The following is a 24,544-nucleotide window of genomic DNA, read 5'->3' on the forward strand; positions in this document are numbered from 1 at the left end:
CATAAAAAGTGTAAACCTGTTACAGTTACAGATAACAGGTGTAGATAATAGAAAATAGCTGGATTTAAATTACATCATAGTCTAAATAAATGTCACCGCTTGTAGCTTCTTGTCCAAAACATGTCTCTACATGTTCGAGCATGTCCTTATATATCCCTGCATGTCTGTGGTTCAAGTCCCACTGAATTAAACAGCACTACCTCATCCTAATTTTTTAAGCCACTGTCTGACAGGGTAGGTTTTGCCAATGACACTGTTTGCACAGGCTGGGACATTACACATGGTTTACCAACGGCTGTGTTTTTCTTTAGGGTTCCTTAGTCTATTAACTAGGCGGGTTTATTTATATCCTCTCTTATATGAGGCCTAACATGAGGGAATAAGTGGAGTATTATTCCCCAGTTGTTCTACTTCAGCTTTACGACTGTAGTTACTCCCCTGATGCCTTTTGAATAGCGAGGGCCAAAAATCTAAAGGAAACTTGACCTATGTCTCTCTCTGACACTGCAATGAAATATCACCTTCACTTAAAGGGGTAGTTCACTTAAATGTAAATTCTGCCATTTTATATATATATATATATATATATATATATATATATTTCTTAAACGAAATGTTCTTAAAACATCAAAACAGCATTAAGTTTTTTTAATTCCATAATTGGCAAGTAAATATCGCTCTCTCTCTCTCTCAAAAAAAAAAATAAATAAATAAAACTATTGGTCATAATATTAAATTTTAAATAATAATGCGAGTCGTAAAATACTATATATTTATTTATTAATTCATTTATTAAATTTTTGAATTTAATTAATAAAAATACATATTGTCAGAAAACAGGCAATAATATTTTAAGGATGCTTTTTTTTTTTACTCAATTGCAAAAACTTATTAAATAAAAACTTAATAAAAGTGAAGAAAAAATCCATATTCTCATACACTCCTAAAGATTGTGCGGAAGATAATTTCTAAATAGATACTTTATTGATTGATTCCCAAAAGGCAATGGCACAAAAAAGGCTCAAGAGCACAGAAACCTGTCCAATAACTATGAACTACTTTAAATTGAATAAACCTGAACCGAAAGAACGAACCAGTTGCAGTGACAACATTAAAATGAAATATTTATGTCTATTTAAACTATTTGAACTTATGTGCAGAATGCAATTAGCAAAATTGTAAATTGCAGCCTATATTAGTCTACTAATCAGTAGTAATCATTTTTAACATCACATCCCTAGATCTGTTAGCTTGCATCACAACACCAGCTCCTTGAAGTTTACAAAAACAATGACATGGATATGGCATTATGAAAGGAAATAGGATTCTATCTCCAGGGGAAGCATGGGTGGGTTAACAAAACAGCCTTTGTCTGTTACCTTTAGTGTCACACTAAAAGAGGGGCCATTGTGCTTTAGCAAGCATCCTTATGGTTCATGTCCTGGAACTGCAATGGATCCATTTCCTCAGATTAAGAGTCAGCACACATTCAGACCACAACACTGCTACACTTGCAGTTTCACCATTGACCACTTTCACCTCTTCGGTCTCATGATAAATGCTCCGTTGATATAAAAAATCCTTACCATTTGAAATTATTTGCCAAAATACCAACTCGGAGGGAAAATAAATATATATGCTTGAATATTAACAAATTAAGTTGTCAGAATATGACCACATCAGCTTCAAAAGGTAAAAGAGGTCTAGAACACAAGAAGATAGGTTTTGTGCTTTTTTTAATCGCATGGAAATACATGCCTCCATCCCTGAAATAGAGTTTTACAATTAACATGGTTTTAGAAAGCACAGGTCTCACTTTTTTTGTACAATGTTTTTAGGCACTTGGAATTACAACAGCAAACATTCCTTTCTTTTTTAACAACGAAAATAAAATATCTTTGGTCCTTAAAAAAAAAAAAAAAGAAGCAAAACAGAGTTTGGTTGAAACCACAGTCTGGCAAAAAAAACAAAAACATATAGCTTCACATGCAGCCTTCTTTCCCCACTTACATAACCTGCGAGAGTTTAACTGAACCTATAATGAGTTTAGAAAAAAAAAATAAAAACTTTTTTCCTGCTACATGTGAAAAAGATCTTCATCCACTCTGCAGAACAGAATACGTAAGGATCGGCTCAAATCAGACATACAGCAGTGAACAGTCATTCTATATATATATATATATGTCACATTTAGCATAAAAACAATTGCCATTGTTTGGAAAATCTCCTCCTAAACGTCCATTTTTGTGTTTGGGGAAAAATCTTTTTATATATTCACTTGCTTGCATATCGTCTTCGCCACATGGGAAGGTACGAGGGCTGATTTTTATCAGAGGTCCTCAGGGTCAGTTGCAGGGCAGCCACGTTGGGTAGGAACGACTGCAGGTGTGCACCAGCGGCTGCACGTGAGCGATGTAGTAGTTATTGAAGTTGATGTCTCGCACATAGGGTGCCGGCTGGTAATAGCATGTGACGTTGGTAACCGTGGGGATGGTGTTCTGTTCAGCCAGCACCCTCAGTGCGAGCATAGAGATAAGATTTAATGTCTGCCGTCGTTCGTGTCCCATCAAGCACACTGTACTCTCATTGACCACGTGGTATAACGTAACCAGACAGTCGTACCGTTTGTGCTCCATTCCAGCAAAGTGATTCTGCAGGTACGCCTCCAGCTTTCGCTGCTGTTCCCCTATGTCCGGAAAGTCAATGAAGAACCGAGAGCACATGTATCGCTGGAGCGATTTCATCTCGGTTTCTGAGGTCGGCCGAAACCCTCGAACCAAAAGGTGGCAGTATTTTAAAAGCCCGCCTCCTCGGATCTCCTCTGGGTTTCTCGTTGCAATGACCTTGTTGCAAAGATGGCCGAGTGCTTCCTCAAAGTTCCCGTACATGCTCTCGCCCAACACCGTCGGGTGAAAGCACTCCGACATGGGAGTCTCTGAACAGCGGTCAAACAGAAGAAGGGAGTCCAAGGCTATCTGGAAGGAGTCCACGCTGAACTCAAACTGGCGCCTAAGAGAGTCCACAAACTTAAGCTCAACATTCTTGCCGGTGTTGTTGGAGAGCGAGATGAGGCTCCAGCGGTCGTTGTCGTTGCAAACCTTCACCAACTTCTGTACGTAAGCCTCCTTCAGAGTAAGTGCTGAGATTCTCTCCTTGCTGACACCCTCGGGTAGGAAGTCCAGCAGACTGTCGAGAACCACATCCTTAACCACGCGGAAGGCCTGGTCATCTGACAGAGAAACGCCAAAAATCAGGTCCAAGTCCTTGTATCCGAGCCCTGTGTCCTGGTGCAGAACGTGACTGGCAGCCGAGCCATTCAGCCTCACATCTCGAACAGTGATTCCTCGCTCCTCTAAACGTGCTCGGACCACCTGCAGAAATAGTTTAAGATCAGAGATCAGACTTTTTTTATTTTTTTTATTTTATTGGTCAGTATTGGACATATTTTTACATTTAGATGACACTGGTGTTCATCTAACTCTCACTTAAAGTGAATTTGTAAAACACTAATATTTAATAAAACTGTTACATTATTTTTAGAAAATTAATACAAATATCATTTATTAATAAATTAATAAATGATCACTTTTTTTTAATGCTTTGATTTAAATTTATTTAGACAAAACCAGTTAGCAGTTATCCGCCATAAAGTTAATATAATTTTTTTTACTTAATCATAATTTAAATATGGTGTATCCCTAATCAGTAACATACAACCACTGCTTGAACAAGTAAACAATGGCAAACATAATACCACACTAAACACTACCTTATCTGGACAATTTGAGGATACTTTGTTCTGCCACCACTGCAATTAGATAATGACATTATCTAAAAAGCCTAATAAGACACATCATTTTATTAAGCTAGGCATCAGTGTTGTTGACTCAAAAACTGCTAAAATCACAGATTTCTTGCATTTATTCTCCCTCACACTGTGAACACCTGAGAATCACAGTTGGTTTATAGTCAGTGATCAACAACACAAATTCACCGCAGTTATAAGCCATTTTAACATTTTCTCTCTTTGTTGCGGTGATTCTAGCTGTTGTGAGGTAGAATATGGTCTCCAACTAAACCACACCTGAGAGAATTTGAACATGCCACATACACACATTTAACAATTTACTGTAATTGGTCTTTTTATTGTTAATTTTCTGTGCTGAATGCCTTTATTTGCAAATTGGAAGTCTTTTTGTATGCACTTCAAAAAAAATAAAAAAGTTAACTATTAGGTTTACAATCTTTTTTTACAGATTTTTCATTACCAAGCATCTCTATTATGTTCCTAGTAAATCTTTTCATGCATAAACTTGAGCTGAAGCTAATCGTAAAGATCAGTATTAATATATTTATAAGGAATGTGCACTGTAGAGATTGACACATCGGTGCATCGACAGTGTTACACTCACAGAGACTCACTTGGGAACATCCAGCACTGTACAGCTGCACAACATTCTAGAAGGCCGAGCCTTATACAAAACTGTTCTCTTATGAATATAGATAGAGGCAGTTGCAAGATTTCACATTCACATGAAGGTCTCATAAACCTCAAATGGTAAATCAGGAACACATTCATAAATGCCTAATTCAATAAAGACAAAAATATGGAATTTGGCACAGTCCACATTTTATGCATGCCACGCAGTTTTGTATGCCATTTATATTGTTTTACGACCATTCAGATATTAAAATGTGCTTGAATCAAACTCATTATCTCCGTCCTGAATGCACGTAACCTTCATTTTCCACAGCTCTGTCAGATTAGTGTCAATCAGATCACCTACCCTCACTCCTGCCAATCAAATCATTAGCCTTCTATTTTTACACATTAGGTCAGACTGCAGCTATTGACCAAGTGAACGCAGTGAAACTACGCACGACGTGTGTCTGTACACATGCTGAGAACACGTTATACAGTTTTACAGGTTTGCAGCATATGTGCAAATTGCAATTTGGCCGAGTGCAATTTATTAAAGTATAAAGGGTGTGATTTATTTAAACAAAAAGTATATTTACATTATTTAATAATAGACTATTGTCTGTATTAACATCAATCAATGGTGTTTCAAAAAATATTGCCAATGACAAACAAACTCAAAGGTTTGTCAGTTTCCACCAAAGGCTTGAGGGTTAAACCGGATCACCTTGCAACACATGTGAATATTATATTAAAACGATGCCAAGTCACTGAACCATACGCAGTTGCATTCAAAACCTACATTTTATGGTTTAACTGTACATCACAGCACAAGGTGCAAATGTGCAATCATAACACTGTTATGATGATAATGAAAACAGCCACAAAGTCCATGTAATGAGATGGTGCCGTGGTAAATCATTTAGGTTAAGGAAAACGAGCGGCCATCTTTTGTCAATTTTGCAATGTCATGTGGAGGCTGTGTAATAAAACATCAAAGTTGTTTTTTACAGGTTTTCCATTAAATATAATGGGCTTCTTAGTTGGGTTTTATTGACAGGGCATTACTATCTGTTCAAACCCAGGCAGATGTTGTATTATGAAACAGAGACTGACCACTCATTACTGTCCACTCTATGTATAGCAGAACTGGATCAAAGGAAGGGAAACTGTCAAATTCCACAGTTCATACTTTCTATCTCCATATAATTAGAACCAATAGGGGCCAATCTTAGGCCAATTTTTAGGATCTAAGGCATGTCACTGTATAAAGCACTCACAGTATATGAGAACACCAAAATAAAAAACATCAGATGTAGACATGATTGATAGACAAATTCCCTCAAACTGCTACCATATGGGATCATATACATATGTACAAAAAATGCTAAATCTTGAACATGTTCTGTCCAACTGCAAGAGCATTCTACCTAAAACACTTGAAACAAACCCTCTCGTTGGGTGAAGCCCTACTAAAGGAAGTGATCTGGAGAAAATATCGATATCTGCTTGCATGTGTAGATGCAAGCCCACACTGCTTGTGTATAAGAACAAGAATTCTAATCATTGAGAAGGGGGGCATTGACGGAGGTTATCACTGGACTAGCTCAAGCAGTGTTACGTTGTATGGGATTAGGGTCAGTAATGAGTCACACTCAGTGCAGTTTTCGGGAGAACATCCAAGTCATTAACAACTCTCTTAAATTTGCCAAGTGCACAGTTTTCTGTATCTGCTGGAGGGCCAAAGGCTAAGAATGTTTTGCTTATCCTTGGGGGGGTTGAGACATTACACCGATAGCTGGTTGTGCAGTGACAGTTATTCCTTATAATTAACTAGTATCTATTTTTGCCTTACCAAAGACTTTTTATCTCATTAGAACTTTTTTCACTTGTAGCATCTTTTACAATTTAACTAATGCGTTTTCATTAGATACTAATATGTATTCCTTTGCTAACTATGGCAATAGTGACTAATATCTATCCCACTGCACATTTTTGCAGTTGAATTTGGTAAGCAACTGTGATTCTGGTATTAAATATTCACTTCTGACTAGTATGTATTTCAGGTTTTTCTCTTAACTCTTCATTAGGTTCTAGTTCCTATAGTCCCCATAGGTATTAGTATCTATTCCGGCTTTACTATGCGTGAAACACTAATATCAGTTACAATTATTACTAGTTATAATTGCTTTTTACTTTACAATTCAAATATTACAAGTACACAGTAAACTGAAATACTAGTACCAGTACACTGAAATACACGATAGTGTTTGATAAATGGGTATGCATATTCATTTAGTACTGGCACAACTGTAATAGATACTAGCTACTATTTTAATAGTTACAAGAAACTAAGGAATAAATACTCCTGGCAAATCAATAGTTAGTAGAAATAAATGGATTAAGTACCGGTTACGACCTGAATACATAGCCTGAAGCAAATAGCTGACATTGACTTGTTACATAGTATAGTGAAGCAAGGGTCCTAGTAACTAATTGAATAGATATTCACTACTGGAATATTAAGCACTATTGAAAAAGGATAAGTATAAGAATATGCAGCTTGAATTATTTACTAGTAGTTAAAAAAGAAGTAAAAGTAACATAATATGATAGTCTCGAGGAATGCATTTTAAAATAATCTAGCCATATTATGAAATAAAGGGAATAAAGGTCAAATATTATACGGACCCATAAAAGGAAGTTTATAACTAAATGCTGTAGTGCAGAGAGTGTATTCAGATATGTGCTTTCATAATAACCTGAACAATTTGTCGCGGCTGAACCGAAAGCGTCGGGAAGTTTCCACGTCCGTGAACTGGAACCGTCTCGCCAAGAATAGAGTCCAAACGTTGCACCTGCTCCCAAGACAACACGCAAACCCGCCGACACTGCTCTGACACATCACCGGAGGACATGGCGATGGAAAGAACAACCAGCTTAATATGGCAAAAACTTCAGGTCTACTCCCGCACAGATAACGCTGCCTTTCCAAACAGATGAAGTTCCTACGCAAAGTCGTTTGTAAAAAGCTCAGTTATTTCACAGTTGCACTCGATATCAGCTATATAGCTTATAGATCGACACGGTTTGGGAGGTCATCCAGCTGCGCTCGTGATTCACTATTCCCAATCCACACACGACCAAGAGAAGCGTTAAGTATTACAGTAATGCTAGATACGCACCATATGAATGGTCTTTATAGGCAAGAGATTTGCATACGCGCGTCTTATTGGTCGAATATCGGTTCATTAATAATGTCACAGCACTCTTTAATTGGATTGGCGGAGGCGTGCAGCTGTAACACACCCACCCTGCTTGTGACCTGTTATCAAAGCAGCACTAAAAGACATTGTAATTGTAAATGTCTCACTTTTGAAGAGAGGAACCAGAAACAAAACAACAGCATAAGCATAAACACACTTTTTTTTTACTATGAAGTAAGTACGTTTTTTTTTTTTTACTTATGGTCTTGTATTTCACATACATGCCAATACATAACCTACATGCATGTACGTATGAAAACAGTATTTTGTATCTTACAAGTGTGTACACACACACACACACACACACACACACACACAAGATACAAAATACTATATATCTGTAATACTCAAGATACAAAATACTACTCACTTTTGGATTATTTACTAGTAATATAATGCTAGTAATATATATATATATACTGTATATGCTATTTATATTTTTATTAATTATTTTATATTATATGAACCCAGATCTGAATGAGCTTTTTCACAAATAAATCCAGGTGTTGCAGTGGCAGCTGAAAAACAAAAATAACTAAGCCCATCCAACACACTTTTTATTCACTGGTCCCAAATGAGAAAGAAAAAAGAGAGAAAACCATAAACCCTATAAATCTGAAAATAGGGATGTTTATAGGGAACCAAATCAGAACCATCTACTCCTGCAGTACTGATGGTAAAACTGCAAATACTGTGAGACTACCAAGAAATAGCTTATTACCACCGGGACTGTTCTAAATATGAAGTCTCGTATCTATTGGGAAATGAAGGATACATGGTTAAATATGTCTTAATTCTCAACTGTATAATGTTAACAGTGTGTTTGTGTGGACTGCTTAAGAAAACATCCAAACATCTGTTCTGATTGGATTTATTTTGGTTACACAGAGGATGAAAAGAATGATTCTCTGCTGCGTGGCATTTGTGGATGACTCATAGCTCGCAAGCTGTTGATCAGTCTTGGGGGCAACAGCAGCGGGGGGTTAGTCATGATAGATCAGTGTGTATGTGATCAGAGAGCTGAACTAAATACCATTTCAATAGGGGAGGTTCTGACAGTGTGTGATGTCAACCAATTTCAGTTCCCCTGGCAACAGCATCCCCCATTGCCAAGCAGCACGGAAAGAGGGAGCCCTCATCGGTGTTCTGAGCAGGTGAGGATACGAGACACCTGCGTCATTGGCCTAAAAATGGCTTGCCTTGAGGTAGGAGAGCATTGTTGGTGACAATCCAGGCCTGAAGTGATTTAGAAGGGTCGCAGAACATTCAAATGTAGTGAAACCAAGGAAATACTTGATATTCACCTCGTCATTACTGAAGGCCCTGCTGGGTGGATGTGCAACTTCTGGGAGTATCCATCTGACCTAATGCACGTAGACAAATACCTTTAAGTAAAACATGTCTTTTTGCCAACAATCAGAAAGGCTGTTCCCAGTTTCACACCCAAAAAAGGTGCATCTAAATCCCGAAACTGTTTATTAAGGATACACAACTAATCTTTTTGTTTGAAAAGCAATTCTGCCGCCCTTGAATCTTTAAACACCTGAGAGTAGTGGACGTGGATTTATTTTTATTATTTGATTACACCGACCGCACACATATTCGCTGACTAGGTACTGCAGTAGGCAAAAGTTGTCAGGGCCATAACATTGGGCAGCAAATAAGTTTAGGACTGCATTAAAATGAGTCTAGAGCTCATCGACCCAACAGATTCAGGTCATACCGAATTTTACAACCCACATTCCGGTCTTATTGAGCTTTTCATGGTAGGTTCTAACAATGACTAACTATCATCAAAAGAATAAACACAAAGGGCACCATAAAATGTCATGTACCATAACTAGTTTACAGTATAGAATGCATCATACCACATCAGGCACTTTAGTGGATTTATTGTCCAAACAAGCCTTTTATAATTAAGAAAATCAAGAGAAACTATAAATAATGCCATATTTGAAGGCAGAAGGCCTATAAAAGAACACAGATCCCTCACTAGTATGACACAAATCCTGGAGTGTCACAAGACTGACATCTCAATGTGACTTAAGCAAGGTTTGACATGGTGATCATGAGTACATATTATCCATAATTCATTAGCGCTCAAGTGAGGCGTGAGGCTTTGTGAAGAATAGAAACACAGACTGGTAAGAATTACATAACACTACAAGCTGTTCATCAGTTCACTTCTGATAAAGAACAACTTCCTCATTCATCTGCTGTGTCTGAGTTAACTGGAGGTCAGAACTATATTTCACGACTGCAGAGCTGAAAAACAAGCAGTCAGTGTGAGGCAGGTGCAAAAGTTGTTTGTATGTTTTTTCCCCCTCCTTGTCTTTAAATAGTCTATGGTCTGTGGGACATGCTAATCACTGGACACATATGACATTTTGATATAATTTTTTGTCACTGATATAATATTAGAATATTATCAGTTAAATAACTAATGAATCATTTAATCAAAAAAATGTCTGGACACCTAAGTCACACTTAAAATTTATGAATGTCTTTGCACTAGACAACAAAATATCAAACGTGGCATTTACTTCAAAGATAAATATTACAAACACACTTTTATGACACTTAGTATGTAACTTGAGAAGAAGAACACTACCATTCAAAAGTCTAGATTTGGGAAAGTTTTTAAAAGAAGTCCTTTTATTTATTTGATAAAAAATATAGTAATATTGTGAAATATTATTACAGTTTAATAACTGTTTTCTATTTTTGGAATATATTTTAAAGTGTAATTTATTCCTGTGATGCAAAGCTGAATTTTCTCCATTACTTCAGTTTTCGGGTGTCACATGATCCTTCAATAATTCTAATATGCTGATTTGGTGCTCAAGAAATATTATTATTATTATCAGTGTCGAAAACAGTTGTGCTGCTAAATATTTTTATGGAAATAATGATACATTATTTTTTTCAGATTTATTTAATGAATAGAAAGTCCAAAAGAACAGCGTTTTTGTAATATTACAAATGTTTTCACTGTCACTTTTGATCAATTTAATGCATCCTTGCTGAATAAAATGATTAATTATGAATTAAATGCTAGTGATCAGTGGTGTACTTTTTTGTAGATAATTATTGGTGCAGACAGTATTATTTGAGAGATTACCTATGACAACGCCACCGTTTGTCTTTTAGTGTTGATGTTTCTAGGCCATTCAGCTGTTGTAGGCCATGCTTCGGTTAATGTTTGATACAATCCACAGGTTCTTATCTAGAAGTCTGAGACAACTTATAGAATCACGTTATGTAAGCTTATCTGTGATGTAAAAAGAACAGATTCTCACTGACTGAGGGACTTTTACGAAAATGAATGATGTTGTTTACATTTAAGTAAACACAACATACTTTTTACACATTGGCTGCAGTTATGATCTGCTTGAATGAGTATCTTGTCTCAAGGTTATCCGTGCTTTTATTTCCATATTGTTACACTACAGTCAAAAAATGTAGACAGCTCGTTGTTGAATTAGTACAGTACACACAGGCCTCTTGTCATGGTCATGCTATACAAAACACAAATTCTCCATGAAACCACACATACAATGGAAGAGCCCAACCCTTGATAATCTCCCTTCAGGCCCTGTAATGCTCACCACTTAAAGTGGCCTCTCTCTGTGATTAATAACTTATTTTGTAATGCTTGCTTTACATTTGCGTCATAGACAACAAGGTGTGCCACTCACATATTTTCTTCTATTAAATGGTCTTATATATTTATTTACATAACAAAGATTTATTTTCCTCTATTAACTGATTTAAAAAAGAATTATATAGGGAAAACAAGCTTAGCACTGGTTTTAAAACAGATTATGGCTTGTAGTTCAGCCCTATATCATATTCAGTGTTGGTGTGGGGTGGATGCCTTGCTCTTTTTAGCACAAGGGTCAAATTTACTGCCAGGCCTCTTGTTGCGTAAGGACATCTGCATTTGTATGTCGCAGGAGAAATGAAAAGTGTGGGTGGATATTCACAGATTTAAAAAAATTACTGGTGCAGACACAAGCCATTCTCGGAAGCTTTTTTCTGTCTCACAGCAAAGACATGTACAAAGACAATTTATGTGATATGCCTTAGTAATTCAACTGGTTATAGCATTCATGAACAGTGAGAATGCAAATCTCAAGAGTGACATGAATTGATTCTGCACCACATATCACACATTTTACAGCACACTTCCTAAGAAAGAAGGGAGAGTGAACCTAAGAATAAGAATAAGTGAGAGAACCCCAGCCTTAAAAGGAACCATATCAGGAGTTGCGCACCAAGCGCCCATCTGTCTTCATATAATTGAGCTGGTTCCCTGGAGCCAGACTACCTCACCAGTCAAACAGCAGTGGTGTAGCAGGAGAAGCAATGGTGGATACTAAAGACCAGAACCTGCCATGTAAGGTCATATGCCAGCAAAATTATCCTTTTTCAAAAAAACAGAAAAGCAATACAGTATGTTAAAACTTGGCGCTTTCACTTTAGAGATAGAGTGATAGACAGACACAGATAGATACACAGGCAAACAGACAAGTTAAATTAATTAATAATACAGCATAATTAATTGTTAATACAGCAAAATATTACAACTTTGTGCTTTTAGACCAAAAGACAGACAGAAACAATGTTAATACAACATGTTCAAATGTAGTTCTTTTAGAGTGGATGGATGGATGGATGGATGGGATAATATATTTTACAATGAATACACAAACTTCTCTGTAAAAACCAAGTATACCCCAATGGTGGGAAATCTAAATATGGAGGTTGAGTTGTTCCCCTGCCAAATATGTAAAATGTGATCTAGTCCACTGTGAAGAGATCAGCATGTGCCCCACATCTAAAGCAATCCTTCTAAGCTATTCCTGAGGAGGGATGCCACAGGTCCTAAATTTCTGGGTATTAAAGTTGTGGTCATCGACGGTGCAGTGGAGTGTGCAGTCATAAAGTCATCACCACAGCTATTGCAGCTTCCATTCGATCCATGTAAATCCCATTTCATGCATGAATTTGCATGAAGACATGCAAGGGTGACGCTGCGCTGAATATTTCAAAGTTCTGTGAGTATCATAAACCCAACAAAACCCCTGCAATGGGAAGCTTCCCAAGAATCCCCTGCCAGACTGGAATTCTGCCTCACGAATGTGAAACAGCATTTACACTTACTGTCAGTAACTGGAAGTAATCTGGAAACTGTGTTAAAAGAACAAATTCATTAAAGTTTCAAAACTTGGCAAATCCTAGTGCTGAGTATTAAGTGTAGAGTAGAAAATAGGAAATCAATAAGAGAGAGGGAGAGGAAGAGAATACGATGACAGATATTTAAATACAATAATGTTCTATACTTCCTTTTTTCTCGAATTGCTAAAGATGTTCAGCCTTCAGGGTTTCTCTTCAGATCCTAAACCAGAGGGCACATTCATTTTTGTACAGCCGCTACGGCCAAAGTCCATAATGACAATGCATTCTTCCAATAAAAACAGTGAGACGCTATGATTAGAGATCTGAGTTCCATCTTTAGTGCTCACAAGTAAAGAGCAGTGACAACAGACCCAAGAAAAACCATGATGATCTACAGCAGTTGCTTGGCCAATTGAACGCTTAGAACATCTTCATAAGGCATCCAGCCTTGTGCTACCTATTCCTGTTCAACCACCATGAATTGAATAAATGAGATAATATATACCTTCATAATTTCACTCCTGAAAGACAAGACATTTTTTAAATCATTTTAAATCAGCATTTTTGACTAGTAATTAGCCCTCAAGTAAATTAATCTTTTTTATTTTTTTATTTTTTCCTGCAAAACAAGAATTTTTAAAAATGTTTTATTAGGTTTACATTTAGTGAACCTATGGTAATTCAGTTGATCAGTTGACCACGCTAACCTCTTCAACCAATATCATGACGCATTCAATTTAATCAGAAAGATATGAGTGACTCAGAATCTGTTTGCTATGCCATGAGGTAACTTTATGAGTCTTGGTAGACATGTACACTATTTAGATTAATTTACTACCATCTTTGCTGCCGTTTTGAATGAAACAGATACTGTTTGCATTTACACAGATGAGCTAAATACACTCACCATTAGTAGCTATATGTTCATGTGCAGTTGTTTGTTTGACAGGATGTTTGTCCACACATGGATTAAGCAACCACTTTACTGGAAGTTAGCTTGACTTAGCCTGTATTAGATAGATACATAGGTTTATGAAAACACTTATCAGGCTTCCTTTACTGCTGTTGCTCCTGCTATTACCTATTTAATGCGTAATGTGACTGTTACGTAACCTAGAACATCTCTCTTCATGAAAACTTAACCATTATTTACTGTAAACAGATGTGCTGTTAAAAAGATTTGATCATATATGTTCTAAAAGTAATAGGGGAATAACCAGATAAGCAGATACATAAAAACGTCATAACACACGTTGGGGAATTCACTCTCACAAGCGTTTGTGGAAGCTGACCTTTTAACCGTGATTTTATGAGGATTTTGCAGGGTGTTATTATGATAAGCAGATTGTTTTGGACGTCAAAAGGAGCTTGTTTAATGTGTCACTCTCAGATTCATGGGCTGTCATCCTGGAACTCTCTGTGTAATTCAGGAGGACTTTAATATTCTGCTCAACTAGCATAATTTAATCGGCCTGGTCTCGCAACAACAACAAAAAAAATTATGTTATTTAATTACCCTCATATTGTTCCAAACCAGCATGACTTACTTTCTTCTGTGAAACACAAAAGGAGACATTTTTAATAATGTGCTTGTTACCATTTTTCAAATAATGAAAGGATGTCAAGGATGTCAAGCTCCAAAAATGACAAAAAACAGTCTCATAAAAGTGGTCTTTAGGACCCGTGCAATTCTTAAGTCATATGGTTAGATAGCTTTAGTGTGAGGACCAGACTGTAAGTAGTATGTCAAACAGATTGGGAAAAAGAAGTTGAGTAAAATATGACTGAATATTAATTTTTTACATTCACAGAACCTAATGTATATTGTAACCGTTGTATTTACAGTTACCTTGCAGAGAAATAAGTTCAGATGAGTTCAAATGAACACTTAAGTTTGCTATCCAGCAACATTAAGCAATGAGCCCATTAGAGATGGAGGGAAAGCATATCAGCAAGAGTCATGTGATTACAGGATCCCGATAAGATATGACCTGCTAACAAACCAAAGGTACGTATTCATGATTCTCCTGAATACTTTCCACTCCTGTACAATGGACCATGACAACCTTTTTGTTCTTTTGCCAAACTCTTTGTTGTACTCATTTCAATTGAATTTCAAAATATTATTTAAGACTATCACAAATAGTTGATGACTTAAAAGGCAATTAAAAAAGATTTGCAGTGACACCACACTAAAACATTTCAAACAATATTATGTGGTCAGATTTCTTAATCTCTTGTCATACTTACTTACTTGTCATTCTTCAAAATTTCTCGTTTTGTGTTCCACTGAAGCAAGAAAATCACACAGGTTTGACATGAGATAAATTACCATTTTGAATGATCAAATGAGAATGTTTTAATAGAGCTTCATTTGAATTCTAGTTGAAGTTTCAGTCATTTTGTTGTGCTTTTGTCATTTTTTATTAGTTTTTGCTTTTCACGTCTAGTTTTTATTAATTTTTATTTTAGTTTTAGTTATTTTTAAATAAACTAAATGAAAATGAGAATCGATGTATTACATTTTTTTTATAGGAAACATTCATTTTATTTCAAGTTACAAAAATGTTTTTATGGTTTTAGTTTGTGGTTTTATATGATCAAATTACATGAGGACAGCTGAGTCAAACCTCAGTGTAATTATTTGACTTAAAACAAGGCTGAAACCTTCACCCTTGAACAGTACATCACAGCAGCATGCAGTGCCGATCCTAGACTTCTGGGGGCCCTAAGCAAAACTTTGTCAGGGGGCGCCTCACTGTGCGTTCATAAAAATCCCCAAATGCTCCCCAACCCCTTAACCTATTCTTTAAGAGCACTGTCAACAAGCAACAGTGAGTTGAAAGAGTCAGTAAAACAAAAAAGGACAAATAATAAAAAAAAGGTTTGAAATTTACAAACAATAGGGCAAATACAACAGAAAAAATATATACAAATAAAATAATTTAGCCTATAATAGCCTACTATACAGAAATTGATTAAAGTAATCAAATGTAAGAATAAAGCACTGCATAGACTTCACCATATAAATTAAATATAAATTGATTCATAAAGTTAGTCAGTCATGTTATTCGAATGATTTGGATGGTACTTAGAAAGGGCGACAGCGCACTCAATTAAAAGAAAGGAACATTCATGTTTTCATAGCCACTGACCAAAAACTAAAATTAAATCATCGTTGAGGGCAAGGGCCCCCCCCTGGTGTTTCGGGGCCCTACACAACATGCGTACTTTGCGTATAAGGAGGATCAGCTCTGGCGGCATGGTGTGTGGGTGGTCTATCGCACTTCAAGGAGGAAAAGATTAACATTTTACCCATTATTTGGGAAAATCTGCAGTGATTAAAAAAATGTAAATAAGTTATCCATTACCGTCCAATATTATGTAAGGGACTGTTCGCTTTCAATGGTCACTGCAACACTGGAAGGCAAATGAGAATAATTGTGAGTAAATGCAACTCACTATCTATTAGCAAGATTTATCTAATCCTTTAACTGTCAGACTATTAATCCAATTACAAGTGAAGGGTGATTTGAGTCTCACAGACAAAGCCATTAACAAATCTGGTACACGCACTGCCCTAAACACCATGGCTTACCTTTGTCCCATATCTTGTCCCATTCATTAGCATAGCCAGCTGATTGAGTAGAGACTGCATGACTTCTCACAGAGGACACAGAAAATGTTAAGGAAATTAAAACGCCTAAGACCGTATTTGCTTTCACGCCGATTTGGCTGAAGACAATACAGCACTAGGATCTGTTTCAGGGAAATGATTTGATAAGCAGTGCAGTCGCTGTGACTGGGAGGAAATACCATAAACTTACACATTCCCTTTTAATCTTCTCCATGTGCTTGAAGTAGGTGCTCTCCAAGCGCTTTTGACACCATGATGTGATACTTCACCCTTCCGTGATTTATTGTATTTCCCTCTAGCTCACGGAAACTAATTTAAAAATCTTCAGAAAAAAGCATGCCTGAAAGCAACGTGATATCAGTGTCTTGCTACAGTAAATGAGATGGTTGTAATAGTTTTTGAGGTTTTGGCAAGGGCAATGCTTTCAAACAAACAGTGTTTTAATGTTTAGCAACTAGTGCCATTGCTTATAAGGAGATCTGTTCTGATTTTTGTTAATAGGGTCGTATATCATGAGAAATACAACTTGCTTAAAAAAAAAAGATTTCCCTCAACATTTTTTTAAATTCTCCTTTTCTCCTTTTCATTCATCCTTTGTGTTCCTTAAAAGTATTTATGTAGGCTTGAAATGGCATTAGGGTGAGTAAATGATTATAGAATTTAAAGTTTTGGGTCAATTTTGCAATTATTACACCCTGGCATTTATATGAGCTCATACCTGATGTAAGATGTCAACTTAGGCCTTCCTTTACATCACTGTAACTGATTGCTGTAATTTCTTGCCTCTTTTTGCAAACATTTCTGAAGGATCATGTGACACTGAAAATTCAGATTATGAGGAAAATTCAGAAAATTCGACCACAGGAATAAATTACATTTTAAACTAGATTGAACAGTTTGTAGACAAACTTTAAGTTGGCTTGAAAAAGCCTAGCTAGAAAGTTTTAAAAAGTTTTAAAAACTTGCAGTCTGAAAGTTTTTAGTTTGAAGTAGTTTGAAAGTTAAAATAGTTTTAAAGATTAAAGTTGGAATGTTTTCAAGGCAATACAGTCTATCAGAAAAACAGACAGGTATAAAACATATTGCTAGGGTACCTGGGGTGGTTGCTAGGCTGTTTCTAGCATGACTAGCATGGTGCTAACATGTTTTTAACATGATTAGCATGTTACTAGCATGATTCGCATGTTACTAGCATGTTTCTAACCTGGTTAGCATGTTGTTAGCATAATTAGCAAGTTTCTAACAAGTTGCTAACATGATTAGCATGTTACTAGCATGGTGTTATCATTTTGTTAACATGATTAGCAAGTTACTAGCATATTTCTAACATGATTAGCATGTTTCTAACATGGTTAACATGTTGCTAGCATGATTAATAAGTTAATAGCATGTTTCTAACATGATTAACATGTTACTAGCATGTTGTTAGCATAATTAGCAAGTTACTAACATGATTAGCATGTTACTAGCATGGTGTTATCATTTTGTTAACATGATTAGCAAGTTACTAGCATGTTGTTAGCATTATTAACAAGTTACTAACATGTTGCTAACATGATTCTAGCATGATTAACATTTTACTAGCATGGCGTTAGCATTTTGTTAACATGATTAACAAAATAACTAACATGTTTCTAACATGATTAGCATGTTACAAGCATGTTGTTGGCATTATTAGCGAGTTACTAGCATGTTGTTAGCATGATTAGCAGGTTACTAGTATGATTAGCATATTACTAGCATGATGCTAGCATGTTTAACAAGTTGCTAGCATGTTTCTAGCATGATTAGCATGTTACTAGCATGGTGTTAGCATGATTAGCATTGTGGCTAGCATGATTCTAGAAGAAGTTGTTTAAATAGGATTTTTCAAGCCAACTTAAATTTATCAAAGTAGAACAGTTCATTTAAAATGTAAGAGACTTCTTTCAAAAACCTAAAAAAATCAATCTTTTGAATGGTAGTGTGTATAAAATGTCATTATTTACTCACCTTCATGTTGTTTTAGACATTCTTCGATGGAACACAAAAATGAGAAACTGCTGCCTTTTTAAACGGGAGGAAGTTTTAAGTATAGTAAGTTTATGTTGTTTACAGTACGTTTTTCCGAAGTACAACAGCAAAAGTTTAAAATTGTCATGAAAAACTAAATCATGACTTGATTTGGCACAAAAAACCTTGTGAGTTACATCTGGGGGTATAATATGGCCTCTTTAAATGGCATTTTAAATTAAAATTTGTAAATTTAGCCTGGAATAGATGTGCTCCCACTACTGCGGTTTTTAAGCAAACAATATGACCAGCCTGTAAAAAGAAAAAAAAAAAGCTAGCGTGCCAACACAAGCCTTAAAAAGTGAATCTTGAATCTTTTTGCAGATCTTGAATCTTCAGACACATAAGCCATGCCTAAATCAATGCAGGCCTGCTATCTTGGCTCAGAAAGAATCAGGGATCGAGGAGGGCATGAACTCAGATCTTTGAAGAGCTATACCTCCAACCCTCACATACAGGACAAGATGTGCATCTGAAGAGCATTATGGTTTTGCCTTATCAATCACTGCCCTTGACATCTTCAATAAAACACTGCCCTCTCCATCTGACCTGTGCCAGCGAACCCTTTGTAGTACTCAAAAGACTATGGAACACCATCACGAGATGAAGCATAAAAGCGCTGGTATATGATTTCTTGACTGTTGATTAACCCAGACTCACCATTACATGAAATCCAGTGTATGAAAACAGAAGCAGTAGTTGACAAACTTTCCCAAAAGAACAACTCCAGCATAACATGACTACATAAGTAATTCAATTCCAAATATATGAATCCTTACCAGCACAATTAAGCTAAATTGACATGCTTATTATGAAAAAACAAGAAAAAAAATGAACAAGAAATAGGAGAATCATGAAAAAAGCAGAAAAAATATATGCAAAGATTAATGAAAAAATGGCTATTTTGTTTCACTCACATGTGGTACTTTTAATATTGGATACAGATGCTGCGAAACCTTGGCTTCATCTTTGCTAGACTAATAAATCCAAGACTGTAAACCTGCTTTTAGAGCTAAGGTAAAAATTATTATACAGATATATATACTGTATATGAAATGCATCATGGGGTGAGCTTCAAAATGGCAAGAAACAATGTGACACTGACACAAACACAATATAAAAATAAAAAATAAAAAAAGATATCACCAACTTGCTAAAAAGATCAGTAATACAAAAAAATTAAAAAACAAGATCCCATTGTACCATGTTCCTTCAGTTTTTTCACACATTTTACTGTCTGTAAAGTGAAAATGATCCATGTAGCACAAATGGTGCATGCTGAAAATTTAATTGTCCCTAATTGTAAGCAATAGTAACAGCCTTTGGAAGCTCCGCTAATGTGTTATGAACAGTCATAACTATTTTCTGTTTGTCTAATATCTACAAAGAAGATAAACACCTGTAATTTCCATAATATTAAAGTGGCTGAGGAGGAATGTTTTGTATCTGAGATGCAAAAATTACTACATGCTGACTACATGTCATTTGTAATATCTTCTTGCCAGTATGAAGTGGTCCAGACAAAATTCTTGGTGAAGAGAGCGGTGAAGCCGCCGTCTACAACGTGATCCATAACCATGACATGCTTATGACTCTTTTGAATCTTGTAGTTGGATAAGAGGATGCAGTCTAACCCAAACAACCTTATTTAATGGCTTTGCAGTGACACTTTTCCTTTGCTATAACCACATTTGATGTTGTTTTCAAAGTCAAAACCAACACATTTAGCATTTAGAGCGGATGTTTCCTCCATTTAAGGAAAATTAAGCAAATTAAATTTAAATTATTTGAATTGTTTAACTCAAGTTGTCTACAATCAGTTCTACCCTGAAAAATACTTGGTGAACAAACGATTTTCACTCAGAATTTGCTAGTAAGTTTCACAAACAATTGCAAAGAAATTGCAAGTAAATTGAAAAAAAAAAAGTTGAAGTTGAAAAATATTTTTTGGTCAAATGTACTCCAATAATCTTTGTTTTATTTAACTTAGCTTCAAAAAGAAAAGAAAAAAATGCCAGTGTATTAGGGAAACAAGTTTTATGCTTATGCTTAAGCTTATGCCAACCATAGTCATGACATGTAACAACAAAATAACCTTGGTATTTTTACCTATTCACTGCAAGTGCAAATTCCTCAGAACTGTGGCACTCTGTCAGCAAATCAATTCCCTTTTTATCCAGATACAGGTACATCTTCATCTGGAGTCCCTGGAGGTTGGTTGAATGATGGGTGGCCGTATGTTTAATGACAGAATCTTACAGGCAAGAGATGCATGGGGGTAATTGAGGTTAGTTCTGAGCTAAATGAAAAACACTATGAAATGTATGACTACACCGTGGCGCTTTCTATTTAAAGAAATCTAGATGCTGAGTACCAAAAGAAAGGTAAGAAGCTCCTTGTAATGGAAAGAAGAAAAGGTGCATACGTGCAAACTCACAAGAGGCCAAAAAGGTGACATAGTTCAGAATATGACACTTGTCTGGGGGCATCCCCCCCAGAAGAAGATGTTTGAGAATTTAACATGTAAATGAAGCGTTCTGGTGAACTCTGGCAACAAAACAAAGGAAAAAGACAACATATGCTTCAAGTAAAAAAAATTGTATACCACAAACTTTTTGGACAGTGCAACTCTGTTGTGAAGTCATCGGTGTTCATTCTTCTCTTTGTGAGCAGTGGAGTGATTTATTTTTGCAAATTTTAATGTTCACATTAGAGTGCTCATACTATCAACAAACTCCATCTTTTCACTGCAGAGGAAACAGAAGCTGCATATAGGTGCCATAAATGCATTGATACCACAAAATTTCAAATGCATCAATAATTTTATAAGATTAATGTTTTAAATATTTTTGAACATACAAGTTCAAAATGTTGGGAAAAATGTAATACTTTTAAATATGAAACCAAACCACCAGTTAAAACCACCACGGTTTTAATGAGCGAGTCCTTAGTCATTCATTCAAACGGCTGATTCATTCAAAAACGAGGCAAGTGACTACTGTCTTTATGAATGGGTTACTGAATCATTGACTAGCTAGATTCGTAAAAAAAAATGCTGAAAATTTAATTGTCCCTAATTGTAAGCAATAGTAACAGCCTTTGGAAGCTCCGCTAATGTGTTATGAACAGTCATAACTATTTTCTGTTTGTCTAATATCTACAAAGAAGATAAACACCTGTAATTTCCATAATATTAAAGTGGCTGAGGAGGAATGTTTTGTATCTGAGATGCAAAAATTACTACATGCTGACTACATGTCATTTGTAATATCTTCTTGCCAGTATGAAGTGGTCCAGACAAAATTCTTGGTGAAGAGAGCGGTGAAGCCGCCGTCTACAACGTGATCCATAACCATGACATGCTTATGACTCTTTTGAATCTTGTAGTTGGATAAGAGGATGCGGTCTAACCCAAACAACCTTATTTAATGGCTTTGCAGTGACACTTTTCCTTTGCTATAACCACATTTGATGTTGTTTTCAAAATTGTCAGTCAAAACCAACACATTTAGCATTTAGAGCGGATGTTTCCTCCATTTAAGGAAAATTAAGCAAATTAAATTTAAATTATTTGAATTGTTTAACTCAAGTTGTCTACAATCAGTTCTACCCTGAAAAATACTTGGTGAACAAACGATTTTCACTCAGAATTTGCTAGTAAGTTTCACAAACAATTGCAAAGAAATGGCAAGTAAATTGAAAAAAAAAAAGTTGAAGTTGAAAAATATTTTTTGGTCAAATGTACTCCAATAATCTTTGTTTTATTTAACTTAGCTTCAAAAAGAAAAGAAAAAAATGCCAGTGTATTAGGGAAACAAGTTTTATGCTTATGCTTAAGCTTATGCCAACCATAGTCATGACATGTAACAACAAAATAACCTTGGTATTTTTACCTATTCACTGCAAGTGCAAATTCCTCAGAACTGTGGCACTCTGTCAGCAAATCAATTCCCTTTTTATCCAGATACAGGTACATCTTCATCTGGAGTCCCTGGAGGTTGGTTGAATGATGGGTGGCCGTATGTTTAATGACAGAATCTTACAGGCAAGAGATGCATGGGGGTAATTGAGGTTAGTTCTGAGCTAAATGAAAAACACTATGAAATGTATGACTACACCGTGGCGCTTTCTATTTAAAGAAATCTAGATGCTGAGTACCAAAAGAAAGGTAAGAAGCTCCTTGTAATGGAAAGAAGAAAAGGTGCATACGTGCAAACTCACAAGAGGCCAAAAAGGTGACATAGTTCAGAATATGACACTTGTCTGGGGGCATCCCCCCCAGAAGAAGATGTTTGAGAATTTAACATGTAAATGAAGCGTTCTGGTGAACTCTGGCAACAAAACAAAGGAAAAAGACAACATATGCTTCAAGTAAAAAAAATTGTATACCACAAACTTTTTGGACAGTGCAACTCTGTTGTGAAGTCATCGGTGTTCATTCTTCTCTTTGTGAGCAGTGGAGTGATTTATTTTTGCAAATTTTAATGTTCACATTAGAGTGCTCATACTATCAACAAACTCCATCTTTTCACTGCAGAGGAAACAGAAGCTGCATATAGGTGCCATAAATGCATTGATACCACAAAATTTCAAATGCATCAATAATTTTATAAGATTAATGTTTTAAAGAAATGGCAAGTAAATTGAAAAAAAAAAAAAAGTTTAAGTTGAAAAATATTTTTTGGTCAAATGTACTCCAATAATCTTTGTTTTATTTAACTTAGCTTCAAAAAGAAAAAGAAAAAAAATGCCAGTGTATTAGGGAAACAAGTTTTATGCTTAAGCTTATGCCAACCATAGTCATGACATGTAACAACAAAATAACCTTGGTATTTTTACCTATTCACTGCAAGTGCAAATTCCTCAGAACTGTGGCACTCTGTCAGCAAATCAATTCCCTTTTTATCCAGATACAGGTACATCTTCATCTGGAGTCCCTGGAGGTTGGTTGAATGATGGGTGGCCGTATGTTTAATGACAGAATCTTACAGGCAAGAGATGCATGGGGGTAATTGAGGTTAGTTCTGAGCTAAATGAAAAACACTATGAAATGTATGACTACACCGTGGCGCTTTCTATTTAAAGAAATCTAGATGCTGAGTACCAAAAGAAAGGTAAGAAGCTCCTTGTAATGGAAAGAAGAAAAGGTGCATACGTGCAAACTCACAAGAGGCCAAAAAGGTGACATAGTTCAGAATATGACACTTGTCTGGGGGCATCCCCCCCAGAAGAAGATGTTTGAGAATTTAACATGTAAATGAAGCGTTCTGGTGAACTCTGGCAACAAAACAAAGGAAAAAGACAACATATGCTTCAAGTAAAAAAAATTGTATACCACAAACTTTTTGGACAGTGCAACTCTGTTGTGAAGTCATCGGTGTTCATACTTCTCTTTGTGAGCAGTGGAGTGATTTATTTTTGCAAATTTGAATGTTCACATTAGAGTGCTCATACTATCAACAAACTCCATCTTTTCACTGCAGAGGAAACAGAAGCTGCATATAGGTGCCATAAATGCATTGATACCACAAAATTTCAAATGCATCAATAATTTTATAAGATTAATGTTTTAAATATTTTTGAACATACAAGTTCAAAATGTTGGGAAAAATGTAATACTTTTAAATATGAAACCAAACCACCAGTTAAAACCACCACGGTTTTAATGAGCGAGTCCTTAGTCATTCATTCAAACGGCTGATTCATTCAAAAACGAGGCAAGTGACTACTGTCTTTATGAATGGGTTACTGAATCATTGACTAGCTAGATTCGTAAAAAAAAAACGTGGATCCATTCAGTATCGAAACACCGCTGTGTTGCTCGGAGACACAAAACGAATTTTGTGTCTGTTTAACTCACGATGAAGAACCTCAATACCGATGACATGTTTACATGCGGATGTGAGCGTAAGTGTGCCGTCAAAACTGACCGGCTGTGAGATGAGACGTGTTCGATTTGAAGCAGCAGCGCGCAGACCGACCGGACAT

General features: G+C 36.0%; 1 protein-coding gene across 1 annotated transcript; it reads right to left on the reverse strand.

Moving 5' to 3' along the window:
• Window positions 1-1,039: 1,039 nt before the first annotated feature.
• On the reverse strand, window positions 1,040-7,589 carry LOC107597110 (protein FAM46A-like). Its single transcript, XM_016288042.1, has 2 exons — window positions 7,183-7,589; window positions 1,040-3,371 (listed from the first exon to the last, which is right to left on the reverse strand). Exons 1-2 carry the CDS (start codon window positions 7,336-7,338, stop codon window positions 2,346-2,348), a joined length of 1,182 nt encoding a protein of 393 aa, XP_016143528.1. The 5' UTR covers window positions 7,339-7,589; the 3' UTR covers window positions 1,040-2,345.
• Between the last annotated feature and the right edge of the window lie 16,955 nt (window positions 7,590-24,544).

Source organism: Sinocyclocheilus grahami, unplaced genomic scaffold (genome assembly GCF_001515645.1).
Source record: "Sinocyclocheilus grahami isolate Dianchi unplaced genomic scaffold, SAMN03320097.WGS_v1.1 scaffold228.1, whole genome shotgun sequence".
Lineage (NCBI taxonomy): Eukaryota > Metazoa > Chordata > Actinopteri > Cypriniformes > Cyprinidae > Sinocyclocheilus > Sinocyclocheilus grahami.